Here is a 12320-nt window from a genome sequence, read left to right as displayed (position 1 = left end):
ATATCCTCAGACTAATGGCTGAAACCCTTTACTTCTCAGTATGTAATAAATATATCCTCAGACTAATGGCTGAAACCCTTTAGTTCTCAGTATGTAATAGGGGTAAAGACACTTCTCTAGAGCTTCTAGATATATATAGGGCCTCTGCTCCCTTTTTACTACCTAGATACAGTTTACAGTATACAGTTCACAGCACAGTTCACAGTACAAGTACTAGCTTTCTAAGCAAAACCACTGATTCTATATACCTCTCAATTACTACCTTACTTCTACTATGTCTCTTTTAACCCTTCGTTTATCCCCATCCCCATATACGCCTCGTTAGCGTATATATGGGCGAGCAGAGCAATATTTTGATATTACTGCTCCAGGGGCTCGTTCTTCTGGCATTCAGTTCTTGCCCTCCCCTATTACTAAAGAGCCTACTAATAATTGGTCCGCTGAAGATGAAGCTGCGTGGGATTAAAGGCTTGCTAAGGGTAGTAGTAAGAAAATTCTTACTGCTAGGAAATATATGGATATTAGATAGTGGTTACAAAATCCCGATACTCCGCTTCCTAATAGAATAAAAGCAGAGAAATGCTACCAGGCTAATATTAAGTACGAATCCCACTTATACGAGCTTTAGGATAATCAGATATATTATAAGGAATACTATAATACTCGCCTTAATAAGATCCTTCTAGCTCGCTATACTCTCTACTATAATAATGCCTTTGAGATTTTGACTACTATTTATGAGAAATTAATATATATAGGTAAGTATCCCTTAAATTTACTAATTTTTATACTAATTATATAATAGCCTTTAATACTATATTTGAGTATATAAGGCAAATCTGGTATAGCCTATCCCGTAATAACCAAGTTTGGATAAGTGCCCGCTATACTTACTATAATAAAGAGAAGGCTTAGAAAAATAGTAAAGGGGTTATACCTATCTAATCTCATTATCCTGGCGAGCATATAGTTCTAGATTTAATGGATTTTCGTATAAGTATTCTCTAAGTCACGTAATTTACCCCTATATTTCTGTATTTCCTGTAATTTTTGCAATTCCTGCATTTTTGAGCTTTTCTTGCAATTTTCGCAATTCCTATAATTTTCGTAAATTCCGAACCTTTTTATCCACACTTCATTAATACTATAGTATTACTAATACTATTATAGCATAATCCGGATAGAGAATATATGTAGATCTGGTAATTAAAATGCCATTTTTCCAAGTTTATATGGATCTGTAGGCTCAAGGCTAAAACTGCGGATAAAGCTACGGACGAGCTTATCAAGTGGCTAAATAATAATAAATATATCTCTATTCTAGCCTATAATAATAGGGGTAAGTTTAAGGGAAAAGTAATTGAGATTTGCCAGAAAAGAAGGATAAAGATTATTTGCGGACGAGCTTATTACCCTCAATCTCAGGGCTTTATTAAAGTGGCTAATCGAATCTTCAAGAAACGATTACGGGCCATACAAGCGGATACTGGTATCCGATTATAGATATAGTTACTTCCTTTAATTATATGAGTAATTAATACTATAGCTATACTAGCCCTTCCTAAGGGAAATACACTATATGAGGTCTGGTTTAAACGAAAGCTACCTACTAATTTCCTAGACTATAAGAAGACCGCTCGCCATATATATATTGCCCTAGAAGGTATAGAAGGAGAGGTTGAGAGTAATAAGAGTAGAGAGGAGAGCTTATTCGTTAATAAGGAAGCAGAATAAGAAGAAGTAGCTAAGGAGATAATTTTATCTGAATTAACTAAGAGGGTTGCGGAGTATATAAGAAAACAGAAGGAGAATATAGTAAAGAGGGCGAATTCCAAGGCTCTTAAATATAATATTTAAGAGATTATAACTTTCCAGATCCCAAAGCAATACAGATTCGGTACGGAAATGGCTAGAATTATAGTAAGAGTTCTAGGAAAGACTCCTAAGGTATATACTTTATAAGCCTTTCTTTTAAAAAAAAGCTAATTAAAATAGGGCTACTGTCTAGCTACTAAGTATAGCGAGCTTACTACTCTCTGGCCGCATAGTACCCTCAATAAAATCACCTCCCAATCGACTTATCCTGATTTACCTACTACTGGTGCAACCCACAAGACGGATAAAATCATTCTCCCTAAAGCGGTAGCAAAGGAGAATAATCGTAGTTCAATTGCATCAGTTCAGAAGGCTGGAAGGGTATCTGAGAGAGCAAAGAAGAGAGTGGCTGAGGAGCAAGCACGTGAGAATAGAGCTGGTGAGAATGGAGCTAGTAAGAATGGAGCTAGAGAAGGAGAATCAGGTGATCAAGTGGAGGGGAGGGCACCGAAAAGGGCTAGAGTGGCTACGGGAGCACCTAGACGTAGTGGGAGGCATGTATAATAGAGCTTGATTTGGATAGAGTATACTATTTTGCTATTCCCCAGACCTCAATATTACCCGATTAGGTAATCGGCCCTCCGATTGATTAATCGGGACCCACTATAGCTTGCGAATCGTATTCCCTTACCTATTGATCAATCGGAAGGCCGATTGATCAATCGTAGCGCCCGATTCCTAAACCGCTCGTATTGACAGATGGGCGGGATCACATCGTGTTGCCTGGAGGTCGAACGGTCACCAGACGCACTCCCTTTCAATAGTACGGGCCGTGTGCGCTGCGCCCGACAAGCCTGCAGCCTCGCGCGCTATCCAATCCGAAACGAATAAGCATGATGACATAGCCAATTTTGATGTGTTGTTGCGATGCAGGCGTACAGATGGCCACAAAAGCAAACAATAGAACTTTTATCGGCTTTCATTCCGTGAAGCTGAGTTCACCTTTTGCAATTAAGTTTATCATACGGAAAATTTCCCGGGCAATAGCCACCACGATTTTACAATAGCTTAATGTCGTCTGATAGCATGAATTCCGAGCTCTGTGAATTTTGCCAATCCATTTTTGACTCCGAACTTAAATTTGGTGTGTTAATCTGATAAGCTAGAGGTAAATATTAGATCAACTTCTTAAGGTTTTACTAAACTACAAACATACATTCTTTCTAAATCATTTGAACTTTCCAAAGCCCTTTATTGGGCATAAGACAGACGTTGCAAGCATAGTCCACAATACTCGACTTTGCAAGCATTCTTAAGCATCTCTAGGATCTCCGTACTTTTGTTAAAGTGAGCCCAAGAATGAGCAGTCCAACCATAGAAATTTTCAATGACATGAATATCAGCAGAACGAGAAAGAAGAAATCCAACCATTTCTTTACTATTGTGCAAAGCTGCCCAGTAGAGTGCAGTATTCCCTTCATAAGCATTTTCATTGATGTTTGCCCATCTCGGAACCAAGAGTTGGAGGACTTCCAAATTGCCGGCCACAGCAGCTTCGTACGGTGCACTCCCACATGGTTGATATGAAGTATCACTAATTGCCGTAAGGCCAATTATGTGCGGCAGTGTCCAATCGAAGAAGCTATTAGGCTCAAGACCTCGCATTCGCTGTAGAAGATGTCGCACAACCATGCTATGTCCATGCCAGGATGCCCATTTCATCAACCATCCAAATGTCCGTCTGCGATGATCAACAGATTCTGTTGTCTTCAACAATCGAATAACAACTTCAGCGTTCAGCTTCCGTTCCATTATCATTTTCGAGAGGATATGTTCCAGGTTGACTGCAGCACCAGCTTCCAGCAAGTGGTGAACAATAGAAGCGTGTTCTGCCATGCACCCTGCTTCAAGAGCAGTATGATGCAGCCCTCCAGAAGCATTAACGTTTACCCCTGCCTTGAGAAGAGCAAGGACGGTCTGCTCGTGTCCCTTAAACGAGGCAACTTGCAGAGGACTATCGTAACTGCCACCGGCCTCACAGTTAATAGATGTAGTCTTTAGGATCTCTGGCACCAGTTCGGAAAGGCCAAGGCATGCAATATAGTACAACGGCGGCGCAGGAAGATCGCGGTGACGATGACTTGGAACTAATTGTGGAGGAAAGAAACGTGTGGCTCTGACTCTTTCATCGGAGGTACCAGCAAGTAGATCCCGCATTCTGGTGGAAATAAAGACACCTGTGGGTGTACGGCTCGGTATGTGGCGGTCTATGACAAGGCGTCTGATAGAGATAAATTCCTCGGCCTCTGCACAAATAAATTCCTCGGTTTCCGGAGAAAAGAGTTTTGTCCAAAGCTCTACGACCTTTGCCGATGTAAGGAACCGTATAATGAGGAGCTTCAAGTTCTCAGGCAACTCGGAACCACACCGAAGGGCATGAGTAGCCCAATACTTTGTTGCGTAGACCATTAATGGGGCCACTGAAGCCAACCAATATGGAGACGGATTGACTAATTCGTGGTCGTTTCGTAACGCCCAATAGGATATGTACGCAATACAACTGAAAGATAGGTGATAGTGGGCGGTGGATGGTGTAATATAGAACTTCGCTGCCAGTAATGGAGTTTGCGCCAATCGTCCGGACGAAAGATATTCTCGCACAGAATAATGAGCTAGGCGAATCTCAGTGAACTTTCCCAGCGGAAGCAGTTCAGTCATGGCTTTGCTATATTCCTCATCTTCGTCTTCGTCATCTGGCACAACAGAAACAAGTGCTGATAAGACTGTAAGGATACTTTGTGGGTCAAAGAGTCGATCTTCCGGGTCAAAGGGCTGGTCGACGCTGATATCAATAACGGCTGCCTCAGCTAGTTCATTCAGATATACTGGTCTCTCAGAGGCCATTAACCACATCAAGGCTGATATTGCTTCCTTTCGATATTCTGTTCCAATGTTTAGAAGGATGCGCTCGTACGTCGCATCAAGAGTTGGCGGCAGTGCTTTGAGTGTACTCCTAACAGCGCTTGCTCTTAGACAACCTTTAAGAGAATCCAGTTGGCAAGTGGCCCATCGAAACCTTTACTAAGAATTAGTAATTTTGAGAGAAAGGGGCTAGGGCTTCTTACATGCCATGACATCCGTGTACTAACTCTTTCTCGATTTCTTCTCGAATTGAATGGGGCCATTTGCTTAGCTTTGGATTGTTCGTAACCTCGCTCCGCACATGAATCTGAATATCTTGATCCACTTCCGAGTTTTGGATGCCAAAGGGAGGTTCTGTCAAGATGTGACTTAATGTTTTGCTGATATCGACTTCTCTGCGGCTCGTGACGAGGAGGTGCAAATTTGGAAGATTGAAGTCCTTGATAGAGACAAGTCCTTTCAGCAATTCTTCGCGTTCCCCCATTCGAATTGGACACTCATCCAAAGCATCAATGATGATGAACACCTCCCCAGATCTATCTAAAACCGAACGGAGTGCCGCTAACCATACGTTAATCGGAGGAGCAGTATTCTTATGCTGCCTGTAGAGATCTAGCAAGGTATCTGGGATACTCGACTGCCGACTCGTAAGCTGGTGAAGAAGTGAGCGCATAATGTTCTCCGGTCGCTGCTTCTCGCTGTCGTTGAAAGTGATATAGAAGTAGGCAACGTAATGATTCTGTCGAGAAGAGCAGTATTTCAGAGTCTCTTCGATGATAGAGGAGCTACAAAATTCAGTTGTCAATTATCCCGATTTTGACCTAACTTACCATAAAATTGTCTTTCCGCATCCAGGAATTCCGTGAAGCCAGATGAATGATCCTTGTTCAGTTCTCCAGTCTTCATATGTCTTTCCGTGGATGAACCAATTTCCAGTACCCTCTTGTCGCTGTTTGCAAGCGGAGTTGTGGCTTGAACCGATAATATCAGAACAAGAAATCCAGTTGAGTACATCTTCTCGGATGTTCTCTTCGTTATGAAACGTCAGTACATTTATCATATGCTTTTTGAGGAGTATGGCCCAAACCTGCATTCATTGCCAAATTCATTGCAGCAATGTCATTAATATCTTTATCCAAGCCTTGAAACCCCGCCCGAGTTTCTTTTCGAAGGTTGTCAATGTTCTGGGTTGCAGCTAGATTGCTTTCAAGCATTGTATTCTGGATTGCACGTGTCTCTGCCAGTAGCCTATTGATAGAATCATTGGTGATGGACTGGCCTTGAACAATACCGTCAATAAGCGAGATTGATGTTTCCCTGTTCTCGTTGAGACGATAATCATAGAGAGCGGAAAATGCGAACTCACAGGTTTAATGTCCCCAAGGCGAGACTCAATTGGCCCATGAGTTCCTTAGCAATAATGGTCCGGAGTTTCAAAATGGTCTTCTCTTTCAACGGATACTGCATAGCCAGATATAAAGCTCGCATCCCTCCATCCCCTCTGACATTCTGAATTTTCCTCAGCTTCTTATCAAGGCGAGCCAAACCAGCCCTGCATGCCATGATATGATTGCGAACTCCAGCAGCCGCCGCTGTGTCCACTCCCGGTTGCCCGATTACATTTTGAAGCACAGTCAACATTCTAGACAAAGCCTCAGTCGATTCGCACAAGGCTCGCACATCCTCCCTAGAGCCTCGTGCGGAGCTGTAGAAATCGGTCAGTAGCTGACAGGCTTGGATCCCAAACCCTAGTATACCGACGACGCCGGCGGTTACAGATAATGGATCTGCCATGTTCGATTTGATAGACAGTCTGAGGTTGATGATATTTTGATCATTTCGTTGAAGCGTGCGGCTGAGGAAGAGCAAGGATATGAGGTCAGCCGACCGATCCACTGTAATTCACATGAATCACGTGAATTTACGGGCTGCTAGTAGTCTAGCCGGGCGACGGCTGCCCCCGTGACCATTGAGGTCGTTTCTTTCTACTCCAGAGTCGAGAGTCCGTGATGGAATTTCTTCTCTTAGACTGCTCTTGCTCTCAGTTATTCTGGGACGATTCTTAAATATTCCTCCGTCTCCTCTCCGCAAAGGTTGTATAGCTACTGGAGAACAATCGCAGTGTCGCACTGACATGGAGACGGACATGGATGAGGAATGGAGCCGACGGGTGGAGAGTTTGTCGGTGGAGGAAGATGAGAGAGGAAGGAGCGGCAAGCGTTTAGTCGAGAGTCGCCCTACCACGAGGAGGATGAATTAGTCCTACTTGCTCAGAATTGTCGTTCGCTCTCTGACGATTTCCCCAAGAAGCACGACAAGCTCTCCACCACATCGATTTGAGACCCCAGCAAAGCCAGCCTCGCTGCAAACGGTGTTCTCTACCCAAATGCCCACCTATCTACTCGATCGTCCTATTCTTCACCGATCACGCAGCTTTCACAACCAAATCCCACACCTCGATAGCGAAATATTGCCCGTCCATCATTGGAAGTTAGGAAAAGGACATCAGGTGCTAAGCCTCACGCGGTTTGATCCGGGCTCGTAGTGCCTCGCGATACTGCCTTGCCGCTGGGTAGGTCCCGTGTCTTCTCTGTAAGCAGAAGGCGGCTCGCAGACCACCACCACCACACGGTCCATCCCGTCTCCCGCACTCCTTGCAAAGCCTGGTTTTACTACCACCTGGAACGCAAACCCGAGCATCTCTATCACAACTTGTTGAAAATGGACCCGATTCGCAGCTCCGCGCGGTGCGATTCCCATTCCGTGAAGTGATCAAGCTCAACGTGCAGCTTTGTTGCGCTATCCCGCAGCCGCACAGCAGCTACTTTAGACACATGTATCCTCAGTCAGCCCCATCGCAAGGAAGCCTACTGCCGAATGATTCAACGGTTTGACTTTATTAGCTGATTTGGTCCTGATGGAGTGCGCTACAAAGTTCACACGCTCGTGGTTGATGAGCACAGAAATATGAGACCCGGACAATGCGATTCTTGTGCAACCCTTATTCTACTGCGTGTTGCTTTTATTAGCCACTTTTGCCCTTCTTGCGGCATCTTGAAAGACATGGCTGCTAAAGACACCACTTATCATTCATGATATACGCCACAAGTTTCATATGCGGCCAATTAGTTCATATCAACACCTGGAATCTGGGGGCGTCAGACACACGCCACAAGATTGGAATAAGCCGCCCTCGGGCAGGGCTGTCTCAGTGGCAGAGTCTAGAGAGCCCCCCCCCCCCAAAACAACCGGAAGCCCCATGACGAGTTTCTTCAAATAGACGATGAGTCCTTGTCCTCCTTCCACGCGAACTTGAGACTTTCGTTACGTCCAAAACAGCATTAACTGCCACGAGAGCATTCAATCCGAACCAAGATGACTGAAGAAGCTTCGCACGATGCTCGCAATCTGCCACAAGAAATTCGTTCAAAACTACTTCGGTTCGATGGCGACCATGCCATTCACGAGTTCAAATACGATGATCTGCCAGCGGATAAGAAACAGATCCGGCTCCTTCGCCTATTACCAGGGGTTCTTGACAATCCCCAAATCGACTGCGAGATGTTCGAAGCCGAATTCATTCAATTCAAAGAGAAGCATAAGCTGGTGAAGGTCACCAAGTCTCCAATTACGACACCGCGGACCACAAGACACGCAAACTATTGCCAGTCAGGTAAAGCCAGCCACCCTCCAGTCGTTTACGATTGGTGGCGACAACAGCTTCCTCCCGAAACAGGAAAAGCTAGGAAAGACACCCGAGAGATTATCCATTACGAAGCATTATCATGGCGATGGGGCGATGAGACCGCTGGCCCCTATGCTGTTATGATATTAAAAAATGGCGCACTTTACAAGAAAAAAGTGTCAGAAACACTCGGTCTGGCGCTGAAATATCTACGCTATGAGAGAAGAGAACGCATTATCTGGATTGACGCACTCTGTATCAACCAGAATGACCACGAAGAGCGCAGCTCCCAGGTTTCGATGATGTCTTTGCTTTATAGCGGTGCTGATCAAGTCTGCGTGTGGATTGGAAACGACGATGAAGAAAGCAAGACAGCGATCGAATTCATCACAAACGAAATCAACGAGCTTAAAAATTTCGATAGGCTCTGCACCGACAAACAACATGCTACAAAATGGCGGGCACTTCTTGGGTTAATGCAGCGCGCTTGGTTCTCTCGCCGGTGGGTTGTGCAGGAGATCGCACTTGCGCCGAAGGCAACTGTGTACTGTGGACCAGACCGGATACCGTGGCGAGAGCTGGCAATTGCAGTCGAACTCTTTGTCGAAGTTGAAACTGCTACGCACAGGCTTTCGGAACTCATGAAGAAGGACGACAAGTTGGGACTAATCCCAAATTGGTTTGAGCATATATCCGAACTGGGAGCCAGTCTCCTCGTGAACGCCACGGCCAGGATTTTCAGAGAATACAGAAAGGGTTACGGTGTACCCTCAACAAGACACGTGCAACCTCGCCGAAGTTTGCTTAGTCTGGAGTATCTAGTCACGTCTCTCTCAATTTTCGACTGCGGGCGACCGCATGATTCGGTATATGCTCTCGTCGCTATTGCACGAGATGCAGCGCCATTTCCGCCGACTTCGATCACCGAGAGAACGAAGGAAGCTCTCATCGCCGAGGTCTTCTCTAGTGAACTCGAACAAAAACCTTATCCTCTCGACTACAACCTTCCCTACGCTGATGTTTGCAAGGACTTCACTCTATTTTGCATCCAACGCTGTGCCGATACCGACCCAGTCCAGGCCTTGGACATTCTTTGTCGACCTTGGGCGAAAGACTGGCGACCTGGCGAGTTCATTCCCCATGATCCGAAGACTGATCGTAAGAAAGAAAAGCTCATCGAACCGCAAGCCAATAGCCACTCTCTCAACATAGCTTACTGGGGGGACAAGGCAACGCCGAAATACCATGTTGCATCAACTTCGACTGTACGGAAATGGTTTCCTACTATGGAAGAACAAGTCTCTGCCAAACAGAAAGCAGACTCGGCCAAAGTCCAGAGGGAGCCGGACAGGTCGAGACGGCAGGGAAATAAGAGGCGGAAACTTCACCACGTTTCCGAAGACACAGTTCCAGAGATTCGAGAACTCGGCTTACCATCTTGGGTGGCGAGGATTAATGGCGCACCATTCGACATTTTCCCTCATCCAGGAATGGATATGGTGAAAATGGGTCGCAAGAATGCAGACCCGCTCGTCGGCATCCCTCAAGACGGACACAGAAACTACAGTGCGGGGCAGTCAAATGAAGTTGACCTCAAGAGTCTGAAGTTCAGAAGAAGGGCCCGGCTCGGCCACTACAGTCTCTACGTGAATGGCTTTCGATTCGATAGAGTAAAGGAGGTTGCCCAAGTTTCCCAAGCCGGACAGATTCCGGCTTCATGGCTCGATCTGGCTGGCTGGGAAAGTGCTCGAAGGCAAAGGTCGATTGACGACGACCCCGGAGATCCTCCCGATGAGTTTTGGCGAACTCTCGTGGCTGATCGAGGCCGACACGACCGAAATCCACCATACTACTATGCTCGAGCTTGCAAGGAGACTATCATGAAAGGTGGCCTCCGAAGCAATGCCGTGGATACAACAGCTCTAATATACAACGAGCGTAATTCTATCATCGCCGAGTTTTGCCGGCGAGTCCAAGCCGTCATCTGGAATCGAGCTCTAATCCGAACTGAGAAGGGCATCCTGGGTCTGGCGTCTGAGAATGTAAAGAAGGGTGATTTGATTTGCATAATCTACGGATGCACAGTCCCGATCATCTTGCGGAAAGGAGGTTTAAAGACAGTTAGAGAAAGGGAGATGGAGATTGTCGAAGACAGAGTGGAGGCCATGCATAGAGTGATGCGAAGATGTGAGAAATTTAGGGCCCGCAAAGCACACTACTTGAGAAAGACAGAAGAGGAGAAACAGCAGATTGCCAAAGCCTTGGAGCAGCACAAGGAAGATGCAATCAACGCAGAGCCAAACCACCACTTTGCAAGTAGGCGGAAAAGCTGGTACAATAAGCGGAGAGCCCATAGCGCAGACAGAGGGGAAGAGGAGGAAGTGGAGGAGCGAGGAGAAGATTACAGTCCCTGCAGTCACGACAATTCCAGTGAAGATGAGAGCGAAGAGAGCGAGTTGGACAGTGATGGTAGCGATGATGAGGGAGACGGGCTGGAGAATGGTGTCGATAATGCAGAGGACAGAGCAAACGGCATCACAAACGACAATTCAGGACCGCAGAGGCCAGGTTCACCTGTGAATAAGAAGAAATCAAGGCAAGGGAAGGCAAATCAGAGAGATCCATTCAGGCACTACGAGTTCTTGGGACAGGCTTATATTCATGGAATGATGGATGGCGAGGCTGTGCGGCAGAAGTTCTATGCGAACAAACCAGACCATGTTTTTGAAATCAGGTGATGGTCTGAGTTCGAGGGAAGTTGCAGCTTCGGGGAAAGACTTAAAGGGCCCCCGAGTAGCTTACCGCAGTGTCGATAGCCTTGCGCTAGAATACTTCAGAAAGCCGGACCGTTGAAGTGGCTTATGAGGTAAATTCAATACTTTTGAGATGCCTACTGCTGTATTTTTCTGGATGTTCGTGTGTGAATTGTGAAAGGAGAGGTGGTGAGGGTAGTGCTCGTGTTGGCTTGCTCAGCTCTGCTTTTCCTGGGAACGCGGATCTATGTTCTAGTCCTACATACCTATCGATATACTCTTCGGTTCTATCATCTACAGCTTGCCGCGATTCCACGACCCAACTTTTCATCCCTTAGATTTGGAGGTTCAGAGACATCACGTGCTATCAAAAACCTCGACTTTGTGCAACCAGGGGTCGCATAAGCAGGTGCAAATGCAAAGAGTAAAAGCCAGATTTTCTCACTTTAAGAGATTATATTGTGATCTTAGAGTCCCCCCCCCCCGGAACAAAGCTGCGCAAGAGAAAGTATTCTTTTAAAAGAGGGCTTAGTTTGAAGAGCAAAGTGTTTATTCTTGGAGGAAGGCCCCTAACCCTCCCTTAAGCAAAGGAGGAAGCAAAAGAAGGCAAGAGGAGTCTTTAATCTTTTGGGGGGGGGGCCTAAACCCCCCTAAGCCTCCGGCAGCGAGTCAAATATTTCTCCAGGTCATGTGATTGCGCTTTTTCGCAATCACGTGAGTTTTCTGCCACACCAGTCCACCACGCGTAACTAAAACCCAGCTTCCGACAATTCTAAATCAGGCTTTTAATAATCACTGTCTGCTAGGCCTCACCGCAGCCTCGTTATCTGCCCATCACCCTCTTTGCCAACAGTTTGGCCTCGAGAAAACTAGCGCTCATCTAAAGAGAAAATTTGGTATATCTTCTCATCCCGAGAGAAATCATTTAATAAGTTTGGAAGTGAACAATGGCAGCAATGGCGCTACCCGGGTGTTTTAATAAAAAAAGTATCTTCTAATTAATAAAAAAGTAACCCTTCTTATATTAGGGCTAAGGCTTATTAATTAAGTAGTTGTATTTTTTTTCATTTTATATTCTCGAAGTATTACTAGGGGCCGTATAAGCAAGTGCCAGGTGCAAATATAAATAATAAAAGTGAGATTTC

At 45.6% G+C, this 12320-nt stretch overlaps 2 protein-coding genes across 2 annotated transcripts; one reads left to right on the top strand and one right to left on the bottom strand.

The window, feature by feature from the left end:
• Window positions 1–2944: 2944 nt before the first annotated feature.
• K444DRAFT_669308 (uncharacterized protein) lies at window positions 2945–6561 on the bottom strand. Its single transcript, XM_024887511.1, has 5 exons — window positions 6104–6561; window positions 5825–6054; window positions 5568–5766; window positions 4941–5522; window positions 2945–4891 (listed from the first exon to the last, which is right to left on the bottom strand). Exons 1-5 carry the CDS (start codon window positions 6529–6531, stop codon window positions 3067–3069), a joined length of 3264 nt encoding a protein of 1087 aa, XP_024728435.1. The 5' UTR covers window positions 6532–6561; the 3' UTR covers window positions 2945–3066.
• A 1551-nt stretch (window positions 6562–8112) lies between these two features.
• K444DRAFT_601880 (HET-domain-containing protein) lies at window positions 8113–11314 on the top strand (the record flags this gene model as incomplete). Its single annotated transcript, XM_024878702.1, has 3 exons — window positions 8113–8357; window positions 8484–10852; window positions 10991–11314. 3 exons carry the CDS (start codon window positions 8113–8115, stop codon window positions 11158–11160), a joined length of 2784 nt encoding a protein of 927 aa, XP_024728434.1. The 3' UTR covers window positions 11161–11314.
• Window positions 11315–12320: the final 1006 nt, after the last annotated feature.

Source organism: Hyaloscypha bicolor (genome assembly GCF_002865645.1).
Source record: "Hyaloscypha bicolor E unplaced genomic scaffold K444scaffold_182, whole genome shotgun sequence".
NCBI classification, from domain to species: domain Eukaryota; kingdom Fungi; phylum Ascomycota; class Leotiomycetes; order Helotiales; family Hyaloscyphaceae; genus Hyaloscypha; species Hyaloscypha bicolor.
This window is presented reverse-complemented; position numbering and strand designations above follow the sequence as displayed.

Excerpts from the sequence above, each read along its gene's own strand:
- K444DRAFT_669308 (XM_024887511.1), bottom strand. The coding sequence starts at position 6,531 with ATGGCAGATCCATTATCTGTAACCGCCGGCGTCGTCGGTATACTAGGG. Across the intron at positions 5,523-5,567 it reads TGCGGAAAGACAATTTTATG|CTCCTCTATCATCGAAGAGA; the intron begins GTAAGTTAGGTC and ends TGAATTTTGTAG. Across the intron at positions 4,892-4,940 it reads GTACACGGATGTCATGGCAT|GTTTCGATGGGCCACTTGCC; the intron begins GTAAGAAGCCCT and ends TTCTTAGTAAAG.